The sequence below is a fragment of the Phocoena sinus genome, chromosome 7 (genome assembly GCF_008692025.1).
Source record: "Phocoena sinus isolate mPhoSin1 chromosome 7, mPhoSin1.pri, whole genome shotgun sequence".
Taxonomy (NCBI): Eukaryota; Metazoa; Chordata; class Mammalia; order Artiodactyla; family Phocoenidae; genus Phocoena; species Phocoena sinus.
In genome coordinates this window covers 70,501,963-70,529,829 of record NC_045769.1, presented here as the reverse complement: position 1 = coordinate 70,529,829, position 27,867 = coordinate 70,501,963, and the positions used below count along the sequence as shown (strand labels likewise).

At 37.9% G+C, this 27,867-nt stretch overlaps 1 protein-coding gene across 1 annotated transcript in view; it reads right to left on the bottom strand.

The window, feature by feature from the left end:
* Positions 1-26,882, bottom strand: part of IFIH1 (interferon induced with helicase C domain 1) — a 56,194-nt gene extending 29,312 nt beyond the window's left edge. The window contains exons 1-3 of the mRNA XM_032638055.1: positions 26,077-26,882; positions 18,794-18,962; positions 14,187-14,327 (exon numbers count right to left, since the gene is read on the bottom strand). Of these exons, the coding sequence (XP_032493946.1) occupies positions 14,187-14,327; positions 18,794-18,962; positions 26,077-26,532 (766 nt within the window). The 5' untranslated portion in view covers positions 26,533-26,882. The remainder of the gene's footprint in view (positions 1-14,186; positions 14,328-18,793; positions 18,963-26,076) is intronic.
* Positions 26,883-27,867: the final 985 nt, after the last annotated feature.

Genomic DNA, 27,867 nt, shown 5'->3' with positions numbered 1-27,867 from the left:
CAAATACATATATCTACCTACTTAAAGTACCATTCATCCAATATGAGAAGTCATGCAAATTTGTAAGGGTTTATGACTTTTGTCATCCCCCTATGTGTACATTTTGTCCAAAAAAAGAAGATCTAGGCCTGATAATGTCATTTAAACAAAAGTACTATATAGAAACCAATGAGTCATTTTCATGTAAAATGGTAGAGAATTAATAAATTATAGAAAAAAATTAATGAATTAATGAAGTACATGGTTCTACTGGTAGGTTATGAAAATAGCAGTTCAGTGATACACATAAAATCTCACAAAGAATTTACTCAGGAAGAATATCATGAAAGCCTGGCATTGCAGTGGCACTAGGAGCTTACGTGAAGTTGGAAATAATTTTTTTTCTTTACTGTACGTAAACTAAGCTTCCATCAAAGAATTACAATTAATATGAGGGTCAAGGGTACGTCTTTCACTTATTAATCCTGATTTTTTTCTTTTCAGTACTCAGTATCAATTCCTTTTGAAAACCTTCCTTCCGTCAAGGGAAAACTTCCCTCCTTACAGTTTATTTCCAAGGATTTATTCAATCCCACCCTCAAGGATCAGAACTATTGCTAAACTGGTAAAAATAAATGAAGGATGGTTACAGATGTTGGTTTTGGAATTAGAAAGAGTTGTGAAATATTCTGTTGGCAATGCTGTGAGCCTAACTTCCTTCCCCTTATTTAAAATGGGGCCAGTAGAGGCACAGGCTATTATAAAATAGCTTATTACAAAATAAGCTACGGGATATATTGTACAACACAGGGAATATAGCCAATAGTTTACAATAGCTATAAACATTATAACCTTTAAAAATTGTGTACTCCTGTAACCTATATAAATATTGTGCACCAACTATACTTCAATAAAATAAATATAAATGAATAAAATAAAAAATAAAATGGAGCTAGCACAATTTATCTCACAGGATTTGACAGCCATGGAGTAATATTAGGTACAACAAGCTCTTTGCACTTTAATTACTGGTGATTGGAAAATGAAATTAAATTCAAGTAGTTGGTGGATTACTAGGGCAAGATGTCATTTAAAAATCTCTTGGGAATTCCCTGGCTGCCCAGTGGTTAGGACTCCGTGCTTTCACTGCTGGGGCCTGGGTCCAATCCCTGGTTGGGGAACTAAGATCCTGCAAGCCATGTGGTGCAGCTTAAATAAATAAATATATAAAATATCTTTACAATTAATAATATTTCATAATATTTATATGTGTTAGATTATTATTATTTTATGCTAAAGCTTCAAAATGCACTAAATAAATTATATTAAAGAAGGCTTAAGCTCTGTAAAACTAGTCTGAGTGTCACATATTTAAACTGGAAATAGAAACGGGTGAAAAACAGACAGATAGTATGTTATCAATAAAATGTCTCTGGAAAGGGACAACATACAACTCCTTAAAACTACAAGTACCTTCTTCTTTAACTGGTTATTTCATTTTTTAAGTCAGGTATGTTGAGGTATAATTTCCATACTGTAAAAAAATCACTATTTTTAGGTGGATAGTTTGATGAGTTGACAAATGTATAGTTTTGTAACCGCCATCACCATCAAGATTTTTCCGTCACCTCAAAATCCCCTCAAGCCCCTTTGTTGTCACTGCCCTCCTGCGGTCCCCTGGCAATCACTGACTTGGTTTCTGTTCCTAGAGTTTTACCTTTTCCGGAATATCATATTAATGAATTCAGGCAATATGTAGTCTTTCTGTTTGGCTTTGTTAACTTAGCATAAGACGTTTAAGATGCACCCACATTGCTGTTTATATCAGTAATTTGTTCCTTTTTATTGCCGACTACTATTCCTTTGAGCATGTGTGACGTGTGTCTGTGACATCTCCCTTCCAACTTGGATAAGCCCATTTAGCTTGGGAAATACAATGGAATTGCAGCCAATGCCAATTAAATATGTAAGATATCTTTCTTAAAAGTTAAAAGGAAGCTTATAAGAAATTTGTAAAAAAAAAAAATTGTCAGTGGACTTACATACTGTTTAAATATATTAGCACAACACAAATATACTCATGTGAAAATACTGTGCTTACCAGTTGTCGTAGATTAGCTTTGAAACTCAGATTTGAGGAATCCCTTATGATCACACGGGAAAGCCTGTATATCTCACTGAGAGATTTTAAATATGGCACTTTGCAATTCCCAGAGGTATGCCTTGTTAGGAACTCAGAGGCGAGTGTGGGATAGAACTGTCAAGTAGGAGAGCGTTTTGGGCAGATGTACTGATGAAAAGAGAATATGAGTTGTAAGGAAAAGGCAAGGTGTAAAATGAGATGGGGAAAATGTCACTGCAAGGATAATTCTAGATCTAGAAAGAGAGACCAAGATTTTTAAGGCAAAAAAAGTGAATTTTGACATGCTTTTCACTTGTTTTAAATGTGGTATTGAGAACTGAAGACAATGCCAAAAACACTGAAAAACACTAACAAATATTATCTAAAACTGAACACTGTATCTTTAAGTTTTCCACTAAGTATAATCCACATGGGAATTATACTTGATTTTCATTTCATTTTCTAATCACTAGCAGTTAAACCACTATCTCAGAACTCCTCCGTGTATATGTAAAGTCAGGATTTTCCCCAAGCTTTGTTCCAACATACATAAGGTTTGGGAGAGCTGCTTAATGCAATATGTGTGAATAATTTATGTATATTAAAGAAAGTTACTACCAAAATAGGGTATTATTAATTAAGTTTATTATCTGGATTATTCTGATTTAGCAGACAAATCTGCAATGTGTCAGAGGACACTGAGCTCAGTGCTTCCACAGATGTAATGCCAGTGATATTTTAAGCTCTCAACATCCTATGTGGTAGATACCTATTATCACCTCAGTTTCATAGGTGAGAAACCAAGTCTCAGAGAGGTTAAATGATTTATCCAGATCACACAGCTAGAATGGAGCAGAGCTGGGAGTCTCATTTTCTGAATCCAAGTCTACCATTCCACTGTCTTTTTTTTTTTCTAAGCAACTTAATAAAGTTTATTTTCAAAGTAACAAATGAAAACTTTTCATGGTTAAGATGAGCAACTCCAGTTTTTCTCTTCCTGTGACTTCTGAGGTTTGTTTTTTTAAATAGATGTTTATTGGAGTATAATTGCTTCACAATACGGTGTTAGTTTCTGCTGTAGAACAAAGCGAATCAGCCATATGCATACACGTATCCCCATATCCCCTCCCTCTTGAGCCTCCCTCCCATCCTCCTTATCCCACCCCTCTAGGTCATCGCAAAGCACAGAGCCGATCTCCCTGTGCTATGCTGCTGTTTCCCACCAGCCAACTATTTTACATTCGGTATTGTATATATGTAGATGCTACTCTCACTTTGCCCCAGCTTCACCCTCCCACCCTACGTCATCAAGTCCATTCTCCATGCCTACCTCTTTATTCCTGCCCTGCGACTAGAGGCCAAGAGGCACATGAAAAGATGCTCAACATCACTAATCATTAGAGAAATGCAAATCAAAACTACAATGAGGTATCACCTCATGCCAGTTAGAATGGCCATTATCAACAAATCTGGAAACAATAAATGCTGGAAAGGATGTGGTGAAAAGGGAACCCTCCTGCACTGTTGGTGGGAATGTAAGTTTTCCTTAAAAAACTACAAATAGAACTACCATATGACCCAGCAATCCCACTACTGGGCATACACCCTGAGAAAACCATAATTCAAAAAGAGTCACGTACCACAATGTTCATTGCAGCACTATTTACAATAGCCAGGACATGGAAGCAACCTAAGTGTCCATGGACAGATGAATGGATAAAGAAGATGTGGCACATATATACGATGGAATATTACTCGGCCATAAGAAGAAATGAAATTCCAGTGCTTTTTGCCCAATGCATGGCATGGCTGATGATCATTGTAAAGCTTTGTAAACAAGAAAACAGTACTGTATCCATAGTGTTAAGTGAAATGAAATGTTTTTTTTTTTAAGTTTTCATTGTAATGTCAAGTTTTCTATCAATCTTGAAGTAGCTTATCTTTCCAGGAAAAAAGTTAGAGATTATTTTATTTTGCTAACTAACATCTCTGATTTCACCCACAAACTTTCATTTACTTTACTTTTAAACATCCACACTGTTTTTTTATAATTTTTATTTTATATTGGAGTATAGTTGATTAAACATCTGCACTAAGTTTTAAACATTTTCTGCACACAAATAAAAGAAGAGCATTTCTATCCTTCTTAAAAATTAAAATTAATTAAAATTAATTGCAATAATTTGGCTAGAAATCATTATGAAAATGAAAGTGAACATATAGAGGTCTATTTCTTTGTCATTTTAAGGATATATAAATGTCCAGTTTCTCAACACAAAAATAATTTTGTTTCCTTGGTAGCAAATTCTTATTCATTTGATATTTTTTTTGATTTCATAGAAATAGAAGTACTAAAGGAAATAACTCTAATAATTAAAGAAAATATATTATCTCCCATAACATTGAGAATACCTTTCCCAGAGATTTTCTTCCTGCATTCACCTAAAGAAATCATGTTACACACACACACACACACACACACACACACACACCAAAAAGCCAGATCAAAAATGTGTCCTGTGGGGCTTCCCTGGTGGCGCAGTGGTTGAGGGTCCACCTGCCGATGCGGGGGGCGCGGGTTCGTGCCCCGATCCGGGAGGATCCCACGTGCCGCGGAGCGGCTGCGCCTGCATGTCCGGAGCCTGTGCTCCGCAGCGGGAGAGGCCGCAACAGTGAGAGGCCCGCATACCGAAAAAAAAAAAAAAAAATGTGTTATGTGATGACAAAATTAAGCCAACCTATTGAGTTTATAAGCCAAGAATTCCTACAGTTGATTATATAGGATTATCGTGTTTCATTCTTTGTATCAATATTTTTCACAGTATCGATCTGGACTTATGTCCTAATGAATAGTCATGTGTCTATGATTTTAAAATAGATCAGATAAATAGCCAATTGGAGACTGGGTGTTCCCATGAAAAGAACATGTGCTGTGGAGTCAAACAGATCAGTCTCCAGATCTGAGCTCAGCCACTGCTGACAAGTGACTTAATCTTTAAAATTTTTTAAAATATAGATAGCAGTTTCTACTTTCTCCTTTATCTTGAGAATGATTCTGTTAGATCAAGGAAATAAATCTTTAAAAGAAACAAATCTTAAATTCTCATGAAGTTGCTGTTTAAATGAGCTTTGAATATTAGAGTTAGATTATATAATAAGTTTAGTTAACTTTTAGGTAGGTGTCATTTCCTCTAGGAAAAATATCAAAGCTAGCTATAAAACAGATTAGAAAACACTGGTGATTCCCGTTAAAGAAAAGCAGTTATTCCTATCAAAATCTATTGGAATGAAGAAAAACAATTCTCATCCAGTTAAAAGATAGGATTTCTAGAATAATTTTGTAAACAACACAATACAGAACAGCTTTGCTTACAATAATAGTGTCTAAGACCAGTCCATAAGCCATGGAAAAAAACTGCCTCATTTTATAATCACATCTTGAATAGCTTACTAATATGGAAGAAATATTAACTTGAATCTGAGAATTTTTATATTTAACATCTTCTGGAACTTTAAATACTTTAAAATATTTTTAAACCATTTAGAAGCCAAAGAAAATTGAAATTAAAAAATTTCAATTGAAAAAAACCTCTTCCTTGAAAGCCTTTTTAGATCTATTCCAATGTAAAGTATGCCCTCTGCTGGAGAAATGCTATTATAACAAGTAGTTGATAAGTATACTGTTTATTCAGCCCAAGAACTGAGTGAGTTTCACTAGATAAGATACAGATTGGTTCTTCTACCCCTACCAGGTAGTGTCCCTCCTATTTTCAGCCTAAGATGCATGTCTAACTCCACAAAAGATTTCTCCTCTTACCCCTCGCCTCAGGCTCTCAGTCTCTTTGCTGGAAAATCGTTTTGCATTACATTAGGAAGGGGGCCAAGCCTCTGTGCTACTGAGAAAGAGGAAGGGCACCAACAGATCCATTCTCCTGAGAGGTAGTGCTTACAGGGTCTGCAGATAGTCTACTTTCACTTGCCAGATAATGGTATATTTATTCTAGTTCTGACCTCATGACGCACATCAGCTTCACTTCTTCAATTATCCCCACCTTCCCTCCAGTTGCATAATCTCCAAAGTCTGGAACAGCAAAGACCACCCCTAAAGCTTCAAACACATGTGCACGTATGAGACTCATGAGCTTCTTAAGTGTGCTTACTGTCATACTAATAATACCTAATTCCTTTCCTTTTGAAATAATCTTTTTTGAGAGGAGATAGAGGACTTTTATTTTCAGCTCTATGTATATGGATTTGTGTGTGTGCGCGCACGCACGCACACACACACACACACACACACACACGCTAACATTTTGGTCTGTCAGACTCTGCTCTCTGTGCTGGGGAACATGTGTTCCCACAAAATGGAGAGAAGCCACCTCCACCCACCTTGCATATTCTCTCCTGGATCCAAGCTTCTAGGAAATGAGTTCCCCAGAGAGAAAAAAAAAAATCTCCTAGAACCACAGGCCCACGTCGCTATCCATGGAGCTCCTGTGCTCCTGTTTATAGAATTCACACTGCTGAAATGTTTCAGCCAGAATTAAATTGGAATTGTGTATATTGATGTTGGCTGAAATTGTATCATCCATGCCCTTTAGCCTTTGGACTTGGGTCTCAAAGGGAAAGATGATGATTCAAGTACAGGGTTGTGGGGATAACCATACCCACTAGAGTGACCCATTCATTCATTGCTAGTCAGCAGCAGAGGCAAAAAGTCCAAGAGCAGAGTCAGTTAAGAGTGATAAGCGTGACGACCACATGGGAAGTAAGTCTTGGCAATCCAAAGTGGCAAGATAGAAGACGATGAACTGGAAACCTCTTTGGCTGGTAGGCACCCTTAAGGAAGAGCTATTCAAGTTAAGTAGACCTGAGGAAAGTATGGGGAGAGATTTGTTTAGAGGTATCCTGGTAAATATTCAATAGCAGCTCTTGGGGAGAAAAAAGCGACAATTTTAAAGTGTTTGCCAATATTGCTGGTATTCATATTCCCACCATGGCTGATTTCAAGCTACCAGCATGACGTCACCAAGTGGAACTGGGAAGACACTTGCACACTGGGCTCCCGCAAGCTGGAAGGAGCCCATTCCAGCACCCTGATGGATACATCCCTCTAACTAAGGACTTTCCCACAAACGCCATCTGAAATAATCACACATGCTTTGGGCTAATATTCCATAATTGTCCAAACAACGAATGATAAACATTTAAGTATTGCTTTGCCTTAGGACAAGGCTTTGTAAAAATCATAGTAAGAGAAACCCACTAATTCTCATTGATCCTAGAAGCCTTATCTCCAGCCACCCTCCTCCATAAATGTTCCCCTCTAATCCAACTGTTTCCCTACCCACACTTTTTATAAAACTTTGCTATGTTTATTACAGCTGGATTTTGATGTGTTTATTACAGCTGGATGAATTTTTTATAGATTTTCTTTCCTAGAATTTTAGTTTTGCAGCAAAATTGAGTGGAAGGTAGAGAGAATACCCATATCCCCCCACTCCCACATAGGGATAGCCTCCTCCATTATCAATATCCCCTCAACACACACACACACACACACACACACACACAACACATTTTGAACTTTCCTATACCTGCACTTTTGCTCATGGTGTCCGTGTAACGGGAAGTGTTGGCTACCACTTCTGTTTACAGGTCCAACACAGGACCTTCAAGGTGCAGATGAACTGCCTCACATTCCTCCTCTCTGGTAAGCTTTCTCTAAGTCTTCCTTCTTTCACCAGACTTCTCCCCTCATCCTTTAATACCTTCTCTTTTGCTAGAGATAGATTACTGTCTCTCTTTGAGGACATAAAACTTGTTTTCTTGAACGGGATTATAAACTCTCTGAGGGTGAGGACAACACCCAGTGCTTGGTTTTCTCAATAATATGACCTGACCAACTCATTCTTAGCTTCTAGTTTTCATTCATATGCCAAAATAGAGAAGGTAAGGTCTAATGATCAAATTAAAACCACTGCTTTTGTTAAAACTCTGCTAAAAAAGCTTTAGGCTTGTAGTCATAAAAAGATGTCATGAAAATAAATCCAACATGTATTAGCTGCGCAGCAAAGAGGTTTCTCTCCATCAAAATACTTACATTCTCACTCCTGAGATATGAACAGTCACCCTCCTAGAATTATTATGCAATTGGAGGTCATATAACTAACCTAGATGGCTCTTGGTGGGTTTCATATAAAATACAAACCTATATTATCCTTTAACAAACACCAATATCAGCATCTGTAACAGCACCTCTTCCCCCCTCTCCCTCTCTCTCTCTCTCTCTCTCTTTCTCAGCTCATAATAACATTTGCCTTTTGGATTGCCGTAGTAGTATTCCTACTTCCCAATAATTAATGTAACTAAATTTAGAAAAAATATAGATGTAAAGGAGAGCTATCTTAATTCAGAGCAATCCTGTAACAGTATGGGTGATCTCCCACAGTATTATTGCAGACTGCTACATCAATTATCTTTCCCACTAAGCTCTCAAGGTCTATGTGGTATGTATTTCTAGAGATTCTAAAAATCTCTAAATTTCTAGAGGTTAGTATTATAGAACATTATTCTGGTCCTCAAGTGCAAGGATAAATTTTGTGGCATTTTTACAGAGATTACTATAGACCAAATCTAAGATTGGACTTCGGTCTATAAAAAGGGAAAACAAAACAACAACAAAAAAAGTGCACTAACAGATTGGTCCAGAAAGAAGGAGGCTGTTTTATAAAGGTCAATTTTTAAACCCCTCCTACAGAAGATGATCTATGCAAAATATATCCACAATATATTCCAAAGCATAATGTCACCGGATAAACCTAAGGAGTGGAACATATGGGGGAATATGAAAAAGAAGGTACTAAAGTCTGAAAACAAGCAGGTTGGTAAGCTCATTAGCTTGGGTGGAATTTTAAAATCTTCACGTGAACGAATATATAAATCAAAATATACACATGCACTCACAGTCATGCGCACTGTGTATTCACACATGGCACACTCACCCTGTACGTTATAATCGTCCACCCTGGAACAGTGACATTCCATTCTCTTTATAAATGTCAAAGCGCCCTCTGCTGGCCAACCTGCGGTACTTGCATTTTCTAGTTTCATAACAGGGAGATCAACAAAGGATGATAAAAGAAATTTGGGGGATTTTCTGTGGAACTCTGCATAAAAGTAAGTTCATTCCAAATACAGTAAATTTTATTATTTCGTTTTGAACCTCATTTGCTTTATTTTTTATTTTATATATGTCATTAATTCCTAAAATAGTATATTAAAAAAGTCAATGTAAAATAACCACTCACTTATTTTAAAAAAGCAACAGCAGCAGACAATTAAAAATGATTGCATAACCAATTTTACTGTAAGCCTATAGGATTAACATAAACCAGATAACTGTGTATTTTCTATAATTAAAATATTTTTAATAGAAAAAAATGAATGTGGGCATTGTGCCCCTCTGATGTTTTCTAGGGAAGTGTGGTCTAGAGAAACACCAAAGTTTTCCAATAATTTCTTGTTAGAAAATGACCAGTGACCTCAGAAAGCAGAATTATTACATCCAGCAGTAAAATTCTATGAATAGTCTGAGAACTATTCAAATATCCTTTATAAATGGTTGTATTCGTGTGGAAAAAGCAAATTTTAAAAAATGGGGTAATCTTAATTATTAACCACTTTTTAATGGGAAGAAGTTGAAAGGAGAAAGGAAGAAGAAATGCCAGCCTCTGATGCGGAGGCATGACAAAATCCCTGTCCAGAACTGTCCACTAGGGAATTCTCATCTATCACCCCAGGCTGAAGGAGACATTAAATTTGGTGATTAAATCACTGATTTAATCACTGAAGGAGTGATTAAAATTGGTTTCAGTGTGGGCCACTATTACTAATACGACTGTGTCTTACCTGTCAGGTGTGTTAAGGAGTAAAAAAGGCTAAAAACAATATATAAAGAATCTTTGCATTAAAACTATAAATAATTAACATTTGTATCCACAAAGACTATTATGCACTGAAAAACAATATTTTAGAAACTGATGTGGAAATAGAAATTAGAGAAGTCTTAATTTAAAATCAGAAATAATTCAAGTCACATTTTTTTGCCTATGAAAATTCATATTTATAGAATGTGTGTAGCTTAAGTAATAAGTTTCTTTCAATGCTACCTTGGTAACTGTATTTGAAATCTAAACCCAATGTACTGAAATTCAAAATAAAGATTATATATTGTAAATATCATTAAGATACACACAAAAAATTATGCAAATAAATATTACAGATTATTGAATATTATCTTATTTATTTTGATGGTTAATCCTGTAAAAGAATGCCAACGTAGGCAAAATCCTTCTACAGTTAATTTTGCAACAAAAACTTCAGTCCAAAGAACTACAATAACTTCTTTGGGTTAATGATACTTTACAAGTCATTTACATCGGTAATTCTTAGTTCTGAAGAGCAGCAAGAAAAGAAATGAATACCTGGAATGATCCACAACATCTATCAGAAGCAGAGGCAAAGGCCTAAAGCAGAAGCACTCCATTTTCATAAATCAGTTACCCTTTCTTACTGCTCTGGAAAGGACCAGAATGCATTGGACGAACCTGTTCCCAAATCCACATGAGAAGTCCAGACACCACAAGAACCTTACAGATTAGAAGACTGTTAAAGTCTGTGAATTGGATGGAGTCCTCAGATTACTGTACAGTTTGTTGTGCTCTCACATGTTCTCAGACTAGTACACATTTTAATAGTCTGTACTTTTCTTTCACAGCACTTACTGTGCAGCTATATAGTGACTACCGTTTGACATGCCCATCATTTGAAAGCTCCATGGGAGCAGAAGCCACATCTGGTTTGCTCCACCACAATATTTACAGTGCTGAACACTGAACAGTGCATGCCTGACACATGATAGGAGTTTAATAAGATTCGTTAAATGAAAGAAGTGAAAGGAAGGGAGGGAGGGGACCCGAAGAGGGAAAAACAAACCCCTTTCTGTCCCTTAAGGCCATTATTAAGATCCAGATTCTTTTCACTTGATGCAGCTTTAAGTTTTATATTAAATAGTAAGAAAACAGATTTTTTAAAAAAGGTTTTGTCTTTAATTTTGTCCTTGTTGAGACTCAGAATGCTCCACAGATAAATAAACTACAGGCTGACAAGATGCATTAGGTTGTCAACCTTGGATGAAAAACCTTCATTTGAGATGCAGGATCAATTCCCAGCCTCAGTTCTGGCTTCAATTCTTTCCAGTGCGAATTTAGAAAATAGCCAGTAACCCACAGAGATGTCAGGTAGCCTACCAAGGAAGTTTATTAAGACGTGAAAAACCCACATTCAGGTAGTAGTTTTAGCATTCCTACGCAATCATGATTTCTGAAAGAAAGCGCAGCTGCTCAAATGAAAAAAAAAAGGTCCTCTAGAATTCAGGTTTAAAAGCTTTGCTATTCTGCACAGTAAACCTTGCTACTTAAAGTGTAGTCCAAGACCAGCAGTAGCAGCATCACCTGGGAGCAAGTGAGAAAGGCAGAATCTCAGGCTCCATACAGAACCTACCGAATCAAAATCTGCATATCAGTAAGACCTCCTCTTCCAGGTGACACATAAGCACACTAAAGCTTCAGAAGTATTCCACTAAAAGAACAAACACCTTAAACAAGGCTAAATAGCAGGCAAACTATAAAAAATCTTGATACTATTTTATGACAAAAGATTGCTATCCTGTATATTTAGCTAATTCACATAAACCAGCAGGAAGAATATAAAATACCCTAATAGAAAAATAGGCAATTAGCAACAGCAAAAAGAATGAACTTGTAAAAACATTTTTCATTAGAAAATAATTCAAATTCAAGTAGTAAAATACCAAATTGGCAAAGTTTAAAAATAATATCACCCACTCTTATAGAACAGATTTCAGGGCAGTAAGTACTCTCCTGTACTGTTAGAGCACATGTAATTTGGTACAAGTTCCTGGAGTGAAATATAACATTAAGTATCAAATGTCTTAAAACTGTAGAAATCATTGATCCAGAAATTTCAATTATGTAATATGTTTTTAAGAATTAAACTGGGTGGGGTAGGAATGGATTGGGAGTTTGGGGTTAGCAGATGCAAACTATTATATAGAGGATGGATAAACAACAAGGTCCTACTGTGTAGCACGGAGAACTGTAGTCAGTATCCTGTTATAAACCATAATGTGAAAAAGCATGTATATGTATAACTGAATTACTTTGCTGTACAGCAGAAATTAACACAACATTGTAAATCAACTATACTTCAATAAAATAAATTTTAAAAATTAAAAATAAATTTAAAAAGAATTAAACTGAGACATAAATATGAAGAGGGTTATGCAGCTTTATTCATGATGTAGAAATTTGGAAACATCCTACATGTTCAACAGTTGGTTAATTAATCATAAAGCATCCAATGGATAGAATTATTATTCAATTGTTAAAAACCATGCTGTAGAAGAACATCTAATGAATTCAGGAGAAATGCCATTATATATAAACATCCAGGTATGTAAACAAAACGGGATACCCAAATGTGAAGAGTAATATATCTTACTGTAAAAGTGTGCGCGACTTTTTCTTTGTAGGTTTCTATGTTTTCCAAATCTCCTGCAATGCAGCTATATTACTTTTCTGAGTCGAAAATAGTATACTTTGTAATAGTGTGATGGAGTCAGCTCATACAGCACAAGAACAATTGTTAAATTTTCTAGAATTTCATGAGCCAGTTGTTAATGTTAAGTGCAGGCAATTTTAAAAATTAAATTATATGGACTTACTAAAAAAGTTATATTAAAACAAAGGTAAGGAATACTTAAGACTCATCAATTTCTAATCATTTTACTAGATTTTACAATCATCAATGATGTTGAGGCTATTTAAGCCTATTGTTTCCGTATAATGGAAATGGCAAATAGTGGTGCGCTACTGCACATCTATTCCTGACCTAGTGTTTGGTGACATCATGTGGGCACTTGAAAGTAGCCTTAGTGGGAGTATTTACACCATGAAGATTGGCATATGCTACAAATCAGGGCTTTTTTCTTTTCCTCCGAGAGCCACTTGGTAAACATTTACCAGCACACCAGACTTCAACCTGACTATTTCTAGTGAAAACTGAATGTGGCCATTTGGGGGACAGAGGGAAGGAGAGAAGGATTCTCCTATTATGAGCAAATTAGGGAGGGGAAATAATTAAATTAGTTTGATTCTTCCAGGGCTGTTTCATATCTAAAAGGTGGACATGGTGGATCTAGTACCCACACCAATTAGTTACTGAAATTCAAACCAACTCCTGTTTAGCACTCATTCATCTTCTTTTCTAAAGCCTTGGTTTTGATCTCTATAACCCAGTTGAACCTCTCTGTGACACGCCAGTCCGTAAAAAGGGGAAAACGTAATGGCCTCATTTAATTCTCAGAAATTTGGATGAGTCAAACTAATTCATGGGGACTTCCCTGGTGGTCCAGTGGGTAAGACTCCATGCTCTCAATGCAGGGGCCTGGGTTCGATCTCTGGTCGGGGAACTAGATCCCGCATGCTGCAACTAAGAGTTCACATGTTGCAACTAAGAAGCCCACGTGCCACAACTAAGAAGTCGCATGCCACAACTAAAAGATCCCACATGCTGTAACGAAGATCCCACGTGCCACAGCTAAGACCTGGTACAGCCAAAATAGATAAATAAGTCTTTTTTTAAAAAACCCACTAATTAATGTATTTGAAAGTACTTCGAAATCATGAAATGCAGGACTTGCTTATGATATTTACCACATGACAAGGACCATGGATATCTTATAAAATAAAATTAGAACCCAGTGTGCTCATGTTCATAACATATTAATATTGCATTAGTTTTAAAACATTTTTAGACACAAAGAGCAATTATTTTCATTTAATCTCCTCCAGAAATATTATTTTAACATAAATACTCACAAAACCCCAAAGCCCCAAATTTCTCCCTCTGTTTAATAAATCCTAATGTCATCAATGCAGCAACTGATTTTTCCAGAAGTAGTTAATTAGTGCATGTAAAAGTATGTGTGTGTCCCAAGTACCTGAAGCTACAGAAGAATCTGCAAAAGACGGTTCCAATGAATTATTCTCTATGTCCCAGGCCTCCAGACTGGGCTGATCTGTGGCTAAAAGGAGGGGCTCTTTGACTTCAGGACCATCTTCTGGTGATAGATTCTCAGACTCTGTGAATAAACGTATTAGAATATAAACAATAGTGCCATGCAAGTTTTTATACAGTATACATAACTGTCATTGCTATTTTGAAAACAGAATAGGGGTTCCTAATAGAGATTAACCTGAATATACTTAAATACTTTGAAATTCTAAACGGAATGTAAATTGTATTGCAATGCAAGTTTTTATACAATATAAAGAGCTGTTATTTTTATTTTGAAAACCAAGTGGGGTCCCTAGTAGAGATCTGCCTAAATATACTACAATACTTTGACATTTTGTAAGGCTTGGAACATGTTTTTATGTTGTGACAAAGTATTTTTATTTTTTTATATGAACACAGTGAGTAATTCTTTTGTGATGACTAAATTTTATCTAAAAAGCCAATATAATAAGTATTATGCTAATCATAAGTGTGACGATTTCCTATCTGACCATCAACTTTAGGAAGTAAGCCCCTTGTTCAGTGATACAAAGTCACATGTAAGGCTGCATTAATGAAAATGCAAACTTGGTGGTAGTTTTTCTTCAGCTTGTGCTCTAGCCTTTTTGTTCTCTCACTGCGTGTTCTACACGAGATGTACATATGCTTTAATGTCAGCCTACATTCATGTATTCTGAATTTCTGGAGATTTTTTTTAGAAATTTAATGAAATATTCTGAATCCTTCCTTTCTCCTTCCCACCATTTCTTCCACCTGACCTTTTTTTTCTTCAGCCAACATGTATTGAGTGTTTTCTTAAGACTTTTGAAAGAAAGTTACAAAGAAAGGCAAGAGTTTCTGCCCTTCTGAAGTACAATGTGTCAGAGACTGATGCCATAAAGAAAATTTCTTAAAGTATCATTTTCGATTAACCCATCTTAAAGAATAAGGAGAAAATGTGTGCGTGTGTATGGAGAATTTCCTGAAGAAAACTGTTCTGACTTTGGAGTTTGTCTTTAGACAAGATGATTTTATAATATTTGTAGGTACATATTAAGTATGTTTGGGGTTTATAATAATAATAGTCAATTTATTTTGTGCTTTACAAATGTTAAATCTTTTAACCCTCAAAATAATCCTGGGTAATCAGTAATATTATTTCACAGAGGAGTAAACTGAGGCACAGAGAGGGCAAGTACCCGGTGAAAGTCACACATCCAGGGACATGAAGGAGCCAGGACTCATTAAGTGTCAGGATCCAGAGCCCAGGCCCCTGTGTTAGTCAGCATGGGCCAACATGATAAAGTACCATAGATTGAGTGACTTAAGTCACAGAAAAGTATTTTCTCACAGTTCTAGAAATAGGAAGTCCACGGTCAATGTGCCAGCAGGTTGGTGTCTGGCGAGAGCATGTTCCTGAGGTTGCAGAATGTCACCTTCTCACTGTGAACTCACATGGTGGGGAGAGAGAAAGAGACAGAGATCTCTCTTCCTCTTCGTATAAGGCCTCAGTCCTATCAGATTGGGACCCAACCTTTGGATCTCATTTAACCTTAATTACCTCCTAAAGACCTAGCTCCATATACAGTCACATTGGGGGTTAAGGCTTCAATATATGAATTTGGTGGCGGGGGGCTCGATTCCATCCACAGCAGCTCCTACCACAGCTAACTTTGAATAATGACAGCTAACTTTGTTCTGGGCATCAAGACCTGCTAGAAAAATGGTTAGATTCCCTTAATAATATGTACAGGTTAGCAAACAATATTTAAATTCCTGACTCCCCTGATTGGATTTTCAGTGGAGGACATGAGAAGTAAGCCCTACTTACTTGGAATGAGTTGGTCAGAAGCACCCTGACTGCTGGTAGGGGTAGTGAGAGTGTAAGGATGCTGAGTCCCAGAAGGGGATTGCATCTTCCATCCAACCTTCAAAAGAAGCTTAGAAATCCCTTTCTACTGGGCTCCCTGTCTTTGTAAGAGCCCACATATCTGGGGTAACATCCATCATCACCCACTTTGGTTGAAAGAAGGAAAAGCCCCAAATGTAAGAGGATCCTGTCAGGGGACCAGGGAGGGCGAAAAGGATGATGGATAATTGGTGCCACTTTTTTCTTTTCAGAAGGCCTTTATCCCTTTTATAAAGTGTTTGGCCTTGGCCAGCCGACATTATGTGCACAGGCTAGGAGAGTTTGGATAAACTAGTCCCCAAGCCATTCTGAAACAGACGTGTAAAGACTTAATCATAATACGAAGTTATGGCATATTATAAGGAAAGTAAAGAGGAAGGCATGTGAATATTAGATGAGGTATATGATGAGGTGTCTTATTATACAGGTATTACGTGTATATATACTTTACCTAGGATTGCTATCGTTCAAAGCATTAGAATTTGAAAAATCACATTCGCTTCCAACAAGGCACCTTGTAAAGTGGAACTTAAAAATATCTTAGAAAGAAATATGTTGTATGTAACTTGTTGCTCCGCTCCCCCCCAACAAAAAAAAGACAGAAATATGGCGAGACGTTGTCTATGTCAGGAGAAGCTAGAAGACACTTAGAGTTGATCTTTTAGACTTTTTCCTAAACTAGTACACAACCGTAAAATGGGTAAGTACCCTCTACTTTGGGGGATGGATATAACAAGGTCTTTTGTGATCTGCAAGGCTGCTCTTTCTAATATCCCTCGATACACTGAGGCCAAAATTTCCCAGGGAACAAAAAAATTGAGACTGCAGTCATTTCCCTTTGAAGTTCAAGTCCTAGGGTGTTTGTCATGGATGGAAATGGTCCCACGAGGTCTTGAAAGGGAACTCATCATGAGAGGGTGTGATCTGCACTGGGGTCCAGCTCATCCTTGAGGTATGTAGGAGAAATTTGGCCCCATTATTGTATGTAAGTTTGGCCTGAAGTCCCTTTAGAATTAGCAAACTGGCATTAGAGTTACACTGTGGAAATAATAGCTGGGCCATAATATATAAACGCAAAAGAACCCATAATCTTGATGTTGCAAGCAAGTGGCACCACTGAGCCCATTCCAGAGAACTGAAGCAAAATCAAGGTGCTTCTACCGAGAGGGATTTTTTTTTAAATACAGTTACACTTTGCTGTGGAAATAGAAACAATGACAGTGGAAACTGGGAGACCTGCTAGTGGACAGATCATGGAATTACTGCTTGGCTTTTGAAAGCTGGATTAACCACATTTGGCTGAATAAATCCCCCTCAAATCCCTAGATAATCTCAAAAAGGGGAACCTCTTGAGCTTTTCACTTTGTGGCCATCCCAAACATATGACACCATACAGCATTTGCTTTGGGCTGAAGCAAGAAGACCTTCCCTAAACATGGATTACACTTCACTCCCCATGATTCATTTACACACAGGTCCATTAATACTATTTTGTAATTCTTCTGGGCTTTTCAATGTTTCATAGTAAAAATATTTGTGTGTGTTTATGTTTGTCTCTCTTGCTATATATACATATACACACACATACATACACACTGTTGTGTGTATGTGTATATATACACTAGATATATATGTGTATATATATATTGTGTGTATTTCTAACCACTGAGCAAAATTAAGCTATTTCATAAATAATACAGCATAAAATCATAATATGCTATTTACTCTAATAATTTAGTAACTATCTGTTTTTCTTTTGCATAAGTAACTTAGAAAATTGTTCACTGTGTTTTTTATTCCACTAGGAAGTGTGGTTTATGGGAATGGGGACTTTGTATGTCTCATTTAAATCCATATCCCCAGCACCTAGAACAGTGTCTGGTACTCATTACATGTTGATTGAATGACTGAATAAAAGAAGTGAAGTAAGCTTGAAATGATTATAATCATTTAAATTATATATAATTGTGAATAAATTATACCAATTATAAGTTGGTAATCATTCATTACCAATTAAACTTCAATTTGTCTTACATACGATATTTTTAAAAGCACAGGATACATACTCTGTAAAGAAAAATAAGATGGCAGATTATATTAGATTTACAAATGATATATGTGAAAGAGCTCTAAAATGTTATTTTTATTATTATAATTGAATACTTCTAAAAACTCACAGAAAGTAACACTGTGATATGTTAGCAACTACAGACCTTTTATCAAATGTTTAATAAATTCCTTAAAAATTTATATAAATGTCCAGAAGACTATGCAGCAGTTGTAATAACCACTAAAATATTTTCTTCCAATTTATTTGTCTAGGCAATGTTGAAATTATCTTGATAAAAATCTCAGACAATTACTTTGTTTCCAAAATAAGATGGGAAATGGAAAACATGTTGGACAAGGAGTCAGCTGCCAATATTCCAGCCCAGCTTGCTGAGTGCTGTGGTCTTTGGAAGGTTCATCTTTTCCCAAGCAGCAGTTTCCTCATTTGTAAAACGAAGAAAACATACCTCTCAAAATCGCTTGAAATTTTGATTCTACATACCCTAGTATTTGGCACTGTGTCTACAGGTTTCATTAAACTCTCAGTCACTGGGCGAAACGCAAAAACCCTTCCTTTGCAGAATTAGCAATACCTGCATTGCTTTCATAGCAATCGGTGCCTGTTAACTCCTGGGCAAGCGCATAGTTTCCTGTTTGCCTCAGCACAGTCACAAACGTAGAAAACCAGTTTTCTTTCTGCACGATCCTTTTCAGTAGCTCTCTTACCCCTGCTTCATTTCCATTATTTTCTGCAGCAGAAACCTGTTTTAAGAAAAAAGCAGAATTAAAGAAGTCCAACTATCTTATGAATAAATTTAAACAGGAACTAGCCTTTAGAAAAATCGCACAATCAAGCATATGTAGAAAGGCTCATATTCAAATACTAAAGAAAACAGCAATACCGCTTACAGAAATTTTGGATTCTAGGGGGAAAAAAATCCCTGGGCCAATCCCCCTTTTAAATATACACTATTGAGATATTCAAAGCTGACACTTAGGAAACATGTTTTACCTCCGCCATTCTGAATAAGTGTGCAAAAGAAGGCGTCTTTAATTTCTAGCCATGTTATGCCTATTTGCATCAATTTCTTTCTGTATATCTAGGGCTTGCTATATCTTTTCAACTCATGGAGCCTATAAACAGGAAATCAAACATTTCTTATCCGACCTCTCTTTCTTCACTATTACCACTATGGAATAAGTAATTACTATCAGAGATTTATATTCTTTAATATTTGTATTATTTATTACTGCTATAATACATCTTTTTAAAAATTTGTATTTACTTAACATTATAAGACATTTATTTCTATATTCCTTTTTTTAAGTATTGGGCAGAAGCATTTCTATATCCATTCATTACTATTTTTAACCTTCATTTAATTTCTCCTTTAGATTAATCTAGTAAATCTTTTTAAATGTGAATCATTTGTGTAATCCTTACTACAGTGCATCTCCCCAGTTCTTCATACAGCACCAAACATTTGGAGAAAAGATCACATTTAGACCAGAAAGAAATTAGGCAGGACACCATCAACTTGCTGGGCCATTAGTCAAGCCACTTCCTCTCCAGACCTCAGTTTCTACATGTGTAAAATGAAGCAACTGAAATGAAATGACAGCATTTGTCCATCCTAGCTGCATGTTAGAATCACCTGAGGAGCTTTATAAAATACTGATGTCTGAAATCTACCCCCAGAGATTCTGATTTGTCCATGGGGGGAAACCAGAAATTTTTTTCAAAAGCACCTCTTGATTCTAATCAGCAGCTTAGGTAAGAAGTACTAACTTACATACTCTCAAAGGTCTTTCTCAACATTTGCCCATCTTTACATGTATAATATGGACTATTCAGCTAGATTAATTGTTTCCTACGAATTTGTGTATTTTCTAGTCCTATAAATATATCCAATAACCATTTAATTTCAGGAATTCACATTTTTGGAACAATGTCTGGTACGAATTCAGTGTTTATTATTATGATGACTGGGAAAAGCATCTATCTTTACAAACATTTCACCAGCAGACACTACTTAGTACAAGATTATACCACATGATTTCTACCCAAAGACTATGTTCATTTCATCAGCTAATAGATAGTTATGTTATTATACATGTTTTGCATATATCAACCCAACAACTCTGAAGAAGATGCCGATATTAACCCATTTTACAGATCAGAAATCCAAGGCTCAGAGAAGTCCAGTTACCTCCCTAAGGCCACAAAGCTAGTAAATGGCAGAGGTAGAATTAGATCCCAGGCATTGGCTTCAGAGGCTGAATACTGCCTTACTGAGCTGTAATTATAGCTGGTAATTGTCTCCAATTTTAAGTTCATTTTCTGACAAGAAGTGGTTAAAATGACTACTTGACTTAATAAAATTTAGGCGATTTCAGTCCATCTCCCCCACAGCATCTCTAAGCAGATTCTTGCTCATTTCCTACTTTTCTTTAATTTTGTTAATTTTCTAATGGAAATTCTTTGTCTTCTCTGATGTTTGTAACATCTCTATTTATTACCTGCTAATTTAAGCAGTAATCTCTAAAGATGCTAAATGAGACTGGTTTGAGCACCTTATTTTTAACTCAACCATTTCCATTTTTAATTATCTCAGCCTTTTATCAGCTTTAAACTCATTCCACAGAAGTAGTAATCAGAAAGCATTTCTCTAAAATGAACAAGTGAAGCACTGCAATAAATACTTACACTTAAAAACCTAAGCATATTATAGCCACTAAATCTTCTTTGACTATTAACCAGTTAGTCGATCTTTACTGTAGAATTGTATTTGTCAAGCTTGCTTTGTCCTTACTGAGTTCAGGCATTTGAGAATCATTATGCCATTATTTCCTGCAAGTCTTTTTATTATTTGAATGTGGAACTACATATATAATACCCGTGCAATTTTAGCAGGGTCATCAAGATTCTGAATTTTTAAGAAATCTTCCTAGTTTGGGTGCTAGAAAGTACATCAATTCCCTTTAAAGCAATCACACGATGTTTTTTACTTAATCTGTTCTCCTATATATAAGATCCCAATAGGGCTTCCCTGGTGGCACAGTGATTGAGAGTCTGCCTGCCGATGCGGGGGACACGGGTTCGTGCCCCGGTCCGGGAGGATCCCACATGCCGCGGAGCGGCTGGGCCCGTGAGCCATGGCCACTGAGCCTGCGCGTCCGGAGCCTGTGCTCCGCAACGGAAGAGGCCACAACAGTGAGAGGCCCGCGTACCTCAAAAAAAAAAAAAAAAATACACCTGATTACTGAAATTCTTGGGAAATGAATATTTAGACTTGAGCCTGAAACAGGACATATAATGATTCCCACTCATGTTCCTTCCCCACTGAATGTATTCTCTGAATATGAAGTTAAAAATGTCTATGGATACATTGTTAACTAATTTATAGAGTGTAAAATAAATATGAGTTTGTGGGTAATACAGTTCAATGCTTTCATATCCTGAATTCTTTTTTTTTTTGCAGTACGCGGGCCTCTCACTGCTGTGGTCTCTCCCGTTGCGGAGCACAGGCTCTGGACGCGCAGGCTCAGCGGCCATGGCTCACGGTCCCAGTCGCTCCACGGCATGTGGGATCCTCCCGGACTGGGGCACGAACGAACCCATGTTCCCTGCATCGGCAGGCGGACTCTCAACCACTGCGCCACCAGGGAAGCTCCCTGAATTCTTTGATCTATGTTTTTTCTAACAGAAATCAGTAGAGAAACCAAAGATATTTCCTTTAAGCACTGGCTTGCCAACACAATTGTAAAGTTAGATAAAAATGCTTTCTTCCCCCTCAGAACAACCGTAGATAGCTATTTAAATATAATGGTGACCTTTTAATATAGCAGAGCTCAACCCTCAGTACCAGTAAATCAGGAAGCAAAACTCTTACGTTAAAAACAAAGAATTTTTAAAGACCAAGTTCCCTCCAAAAGTTAATGTCTTTCTGAATGACTATGTATTGTCACAATGACATAACTAATTTCTTATTTGTACTTTTTGTTGCTAATAAAATTCTTACCCATCCTAATTTACCTGACATTACAATGAGCTAGAAGGAGATTAACTCTAATATCAACTTCATGTAGATGGAACTGGAGGGTTTCTAGTTGGACTGGTGATATTATCTGCAGTTCTACTGTGTAAATGAAAGGTACAGAGTGTCTTCTAGGACTATAGATGTTTGATGCTTTGAACTGGGCAGGGCTGAAACATGCAGCTTACTTAATCTGTTCAAATTGATATTAAGACAGTGTGGAGGGGCTTCCCTGGTGGTGCAGTGGTTAAGAATCCGCCTGCCAATGCAAGGGACACGGGTTCGAGCCCTGGTCCGGGAAGATCCCACGTGCCGCGGAGCAACTAAGCCCACGTGCCACAACTACCGAGCCTGGGCTCTAGAGCCCGTGAGCCACAACTGCTGAGCTTGTGTGCCACAACTACTGAAGCCGGCGTACCTAGAGCCCTTGCTCTGCAACAAAAAGAGAAGCCACTGCAGTGAGATGCCCGTGGACCACAATGAAGAGTAGGCCCTGCCTGAGGCAACTAGAGAATGCCTGCACAGCAACGAAGACCCAACACAGCCAAAAATAAATAAATGAATAAACAAATTAATTATTTTTTTTAAAAAACACTATAGAGATGTTTACATGATCCACAGTTCATGGCTGTCTAAGTCATGGATGTGCTACGATGTCACTTAGCATCTAAATAGAAGCAGGCCAGTACAGGGACACCCCCTTGCTGTTAGGGAGCATTCTATTATAATGATCTATAAAGTGATTCTTGTATTTATTACTGAGTCCTCAGTGTTTGCAATAGTGCCTCACATATACTAGACATTCTTTAATTATTTGTTAGAAGAATGAACACTGATCAACACTGCATCGTAAACTCCATGAAAGCACAGACAGTATTTGTGTTATTCTCTAATCATTTCAGCACTAGCATGGTGTCTGATGCAAGGTGTTGTTCCATAAATTTAAACCAAATGAATGAATAATCAGTCGATTAAATAAATTTCTTTGGGTACTGCTGGTCACAAAACTAAATCTAGGACCATGTTTTTAGAAGTGCTTATGTAAGAGGGGCAGGGATTGGGAGGTGGAGGTGAGAATCCAAGATCAAGTAGAAAGTGTCAACCGGAAAACAGGAAAAGCATTAAAATAAAATATTTTTTTTAGAAGTTCTGATTTCTTAGTTAAATGCTATTTTAAGGTGTCAAAAAAGCAGATTTGGAGATCTTATATTCATCATCCACCCATCCATTCCCCAATGCCTGGCAAGGCAATTCATTACTCCAAGTGTTTTCATTTCTTATTCCAGACAATTCCTTGGAAATAAATCCAGTCAATCAATACTTATTAAGCACCAATATTATACTTAGTCCTAACTGGGTTCTGGTTTCATCCTTAGATGAAAAGCATTGTTTCTCCCTCAAATCACAGTTTAATCCAGGGACTTTAGGAGGCAGATCTCAATTTCAACATGGGGTATTTACCTAAATCCCTGAAACTTTAAATTCACAAGGAAATGTGACCAAATAAATAATAGAAGTCACCATCATAACCAAACAGCTCTTTCTTATTTATAAAGCTTTTTCATAAACACTATTTCTCACTCACGTTCAATAAAATACTGTGAATGAGAGAGGAAATTATTATTATGTCCATTTTCATGGGTACACTTAGGATCAGGAAACAAATAATGTAGTCCAAAGTAACGCAGATGGTAAGAAACAGAGATAGATCTCAAATCCAGGTCTTGCCATTCCAAATTCCCATGCTTTCCCCACTACACTTTGCTGTTATACGATAAACATTCCTCAAGGACCCCATATCAACATGCTGTGGATTCTTCTAAACCTAGTGGTGCCTTTCCATCATCCGCCATTGATTCCTTTTGAGACTGATGGTACCTGTAAAATGACGTGTACAAAAACTATTCCAAAGTTTCACGCAGACACTATTGCTCCTTTGAAAGCCTCAGATACATAGCTCCTCTAGCTTTCAGGGCCTCCTTTGAAATACGACTCTGAGGGAGGATTTGGGTTGCTTTGGCCTTAACTGCTACCACTACACAAATGTCCCTTTACTCAATATCTTCTTTGTGTCAAATCCCTTGCATTCCTGCTAGCTGCCTCCAAGCTTGCCAGAATCAAGAACTTGGATAAAAACTAGCTGGCAGAAATTCAATCCAGGCAAGACAAAAGTGATGCTGATAGGCAGACATATTTAGAGTAAATAAGGAGAAGTGCTGTTTCGCTGGCAATCGGGACATCGTACCCACCAAACATAAACAGCTTTGTGGTGTTACTGGACTCTGTTGCTTCTGGACTTCCTAACAGCTACTGTGGCTGGAAATGCCATCTTCCATCTCCAGCTGGCTTGAAGGCTGCATACTGTCTTCCAAATTAAGTTTCTGCCACAGTGATGTACACATTTGTCATATCCAGCTGGACTACTATAATGCGTTCTAGCTGGTTCTCAATACACAAAACTACATAAACGTTACCGACAACAGTGTAATGTAATTTACTAGTTGGGAAATCCAGTCTTCAGAATTAGATGCATGCTTGGGTCTTTGGACAGGCCCTATGGCTGTCAAGTGGACGAAGGAGTATTAACTTTAGTCACTAAAGACCAAGTCACATCATAGGCTGATAGGAGTCCCGTGCCCAGAACTTTGTAACAAGGATACAAACAGTTGATGAATTAAAAAGAAAGAGAGAAAGAAAGTGTCAAAAATCATAGCATGTTAGACTTTGACCCTCAAAATGGGTTTATTTGCCTACATGCCTTTCAAAATAAGACTTTTGACGCACACCCTGAGTAAGTCAGATTTAAATAGGTAAGCATTTCTATACTCCACAGGACATCCTCGCTCATTGAAAAACAATGAACAATAAAACATTAAGTGTAAAGTCACCTGTAAAATTCATCCTGTCAAAATGCCACGTAAAAAGTCCACTATTCTTTTATTAATATGAAAAACTGCAACTAGCAACATATTTTTTCAGTTAATTATCTCCAATTTTTGATTCCCAGAGAGTTGAAACTTTGAGTAAAGAAAAAAAAAGTGTGTGTGTCTGTGTGTGTGTACTATGTAGTTTCCCCATTTGGACCAAAATTAAATGGTATAGTGCATAATATAGGCCAGATATTGGCAAATGTTTTGTTTAAAGCCCAGATAATAAATATTTTAGGCTTTGTGGGATATACGTCTCTGTACAAATGCTCTTAAAGCGGGAGAGCAATCATAGCATGTAAATGAATGAGCACTGGCTGTGTTCCAATAAAACTTTCTTTATGAACTGAAAATTTTAAAATTTAAACACCATTCTTAGCTTTCGGGCTGGATTTAGCCCATGGATCATGGTTTGCTGATCCCTGTTCTATGGAACTTTATAAAATAAGACATAAAATTTCACACCATCAGGAACTAAATCCCTAGCTCTGCTAATGTCTTCCTGGGAGAACTTCGGCAAGTTATTTAAACTGCCTCAGTTTTCTCATCTGTAAAACGGCACAGTTAATAACATAAAAAAACCTCAATAGATTATTGCAAGCATGAACTCTGATAATACATTTTGCAAATGATACTAATTGCACACAGTAAGTGTTTAATAAATGTCGTCTATTAGCATACATTATTATTCTAAAGTTAACTCCTCTTTAGTTTATTTCAGTGAAAGAATTAGAAAAGTAGCCGTTTTCAAAATTATGTTTTTAAAAGCCTAGATATTCTCTTCTCAAGGAGGGATCCAAATTTACCAAAAGATATCAAAGAACATTTGGAATGGGGCAAATGGAGGAACAACCCCGAGATGCAATACCTGTATCTGCCTACAAGTCCAGCTCCATTTGAACTGACACCTACCCGATTTCTGTCTTCAACTGTCAACAGCTCCTCCATCACACATCTATCCAAGACATCTGTAACCAGAAGCTTGTCCACCAGTGTGGGCTGAAGGAGGTTCAGCAATTGGAGACACTCATCGTGAGCATTCTCAAAGGACGGAGAGGGCAAGTCGGTGAGCTCAGGGTTCACGTAGCGGGCGGCTAAGGGGTTGCCTGCTAGCCGGAGGGCATCCACAAACATCCTAGTCCAGCCGAGGGGCCAGACCCCCTTCTCCAAGGTGTTCAAAAGCAGATCAGCTGCCTGCATGTTCCCGGTGGTGGCGGCCGTCCTCTGAATCTGCTCTTTCACGTCTGCAGGTAGAAAGGTCAGGTAGTCCAGTACTGGCTCCACCTGGATGTACATTTTCACTCGGGCCCTGAAACACGAAATGAGATAGCAGAAATTCTTGTCTGCGGAATACCCATCCGACGACATCTTTCCTTCTCAGAGGCCGGAGAAGATTCTCCCCAATAGACGGACAAGTTGCTGTTCTCAGCTCAGCGGATGAGATGTGTGGCCCGCTGCTTTGGAGCGGCAGGGTCTGCAGCGATGCTCCTGGCAACGACGGGGTTGCCTGCACGACGCCCAGGCGGGCGCGCGAGGGCGCGGTCGCACCTGGGCAGGCGGGCAGGTAGGCAGGACGCGGCGGCGGCGGGCGCTCGCTCGCAGGGGCCGGGGACCGGTGCGCCTCGTCTGCGCACTGGGGTGGAAGCTTCTGGGCCAGCTTTCCGCCAGGCAGTTATATAGTTTGCCTGATTGCGGTTTCTGTTTCGATTCTCTGCTTCAGGACTTTCCACACGTAATCCGCCGGGCGGGGAGTGTCTGCTCTGGGAGGAGCCACCCTTTGGTCGGTTCCGGTATGCACAGTCCTTCGGTCAAGGGCCCTGTGGGAAAAAGAAAAGGAAAGGGAATTCTCTCTTCCAGCGAGTAAGACAGCAGCGCTCCAGCAATGCCAGCGGGTATTTCGTCTACCTTGCAGGGTTTGGCCTTAAAATTCAGACTTCTTTCCCAGGGCCGTCTCGCATCACCCCTTGTCAGCTAAGATGTGGAGGGGGTGCAAGCGCGTGACTGGGGGCTTCCCAGCCCAGAGGGGAAGAGAAACTGCCACAGATCCTGATGTCAGCAGCAAGGTGTTAGCCTTGGCTGGTGAATGCAGGCAGCCCCTGGCCGCGCCTGAGTGGTAAGATTACAGGGGACAGGCAGAGAGATGAAGCTAAGAAGACATCTTTTCAGAGATGTGTTAAGCCCTGAACCCCAGGATGAAGTGACCTCTGTACCCTTTCCAGAACAAACCTGCCCTTCTGTGGGTCCCCAAGAAGTAACTCTTTGGGAATTTGTGGGTGGGTATGCAAAAGAGCAAGTAATGATAAGCAATTAACTGTATCGCCTCATGCATAGATAGTAGTATTTATTTGGCTTTGACCAAGGCCTAGTGACGACAGATGCTGAAGGACTTGAACCACCAACTCAGCTTAGGAGGAAGCCAAGACTGAAGGTTTCCCATCTCCCAGTATGTAAGTTCCCCATATTCTTTAATATACAACTTTCCTTTAATAAAACAAAACAAAATCCCCAACAACTTATTTTTGATGTAGCTGCCATTCTTTTCTTGGATTCAATACAGCAAGTTTTGGCTGAAGCAGCTAGGAACTTAATTAGCAACTAATGTACCAACTTGTAGTAAACATCAACATTTGTCTATGTCATGAGGGAAGAGACACCCACACTGAGAAGTGGCAGCTTTGGTTCAGTACAGAAGCCACATAAATG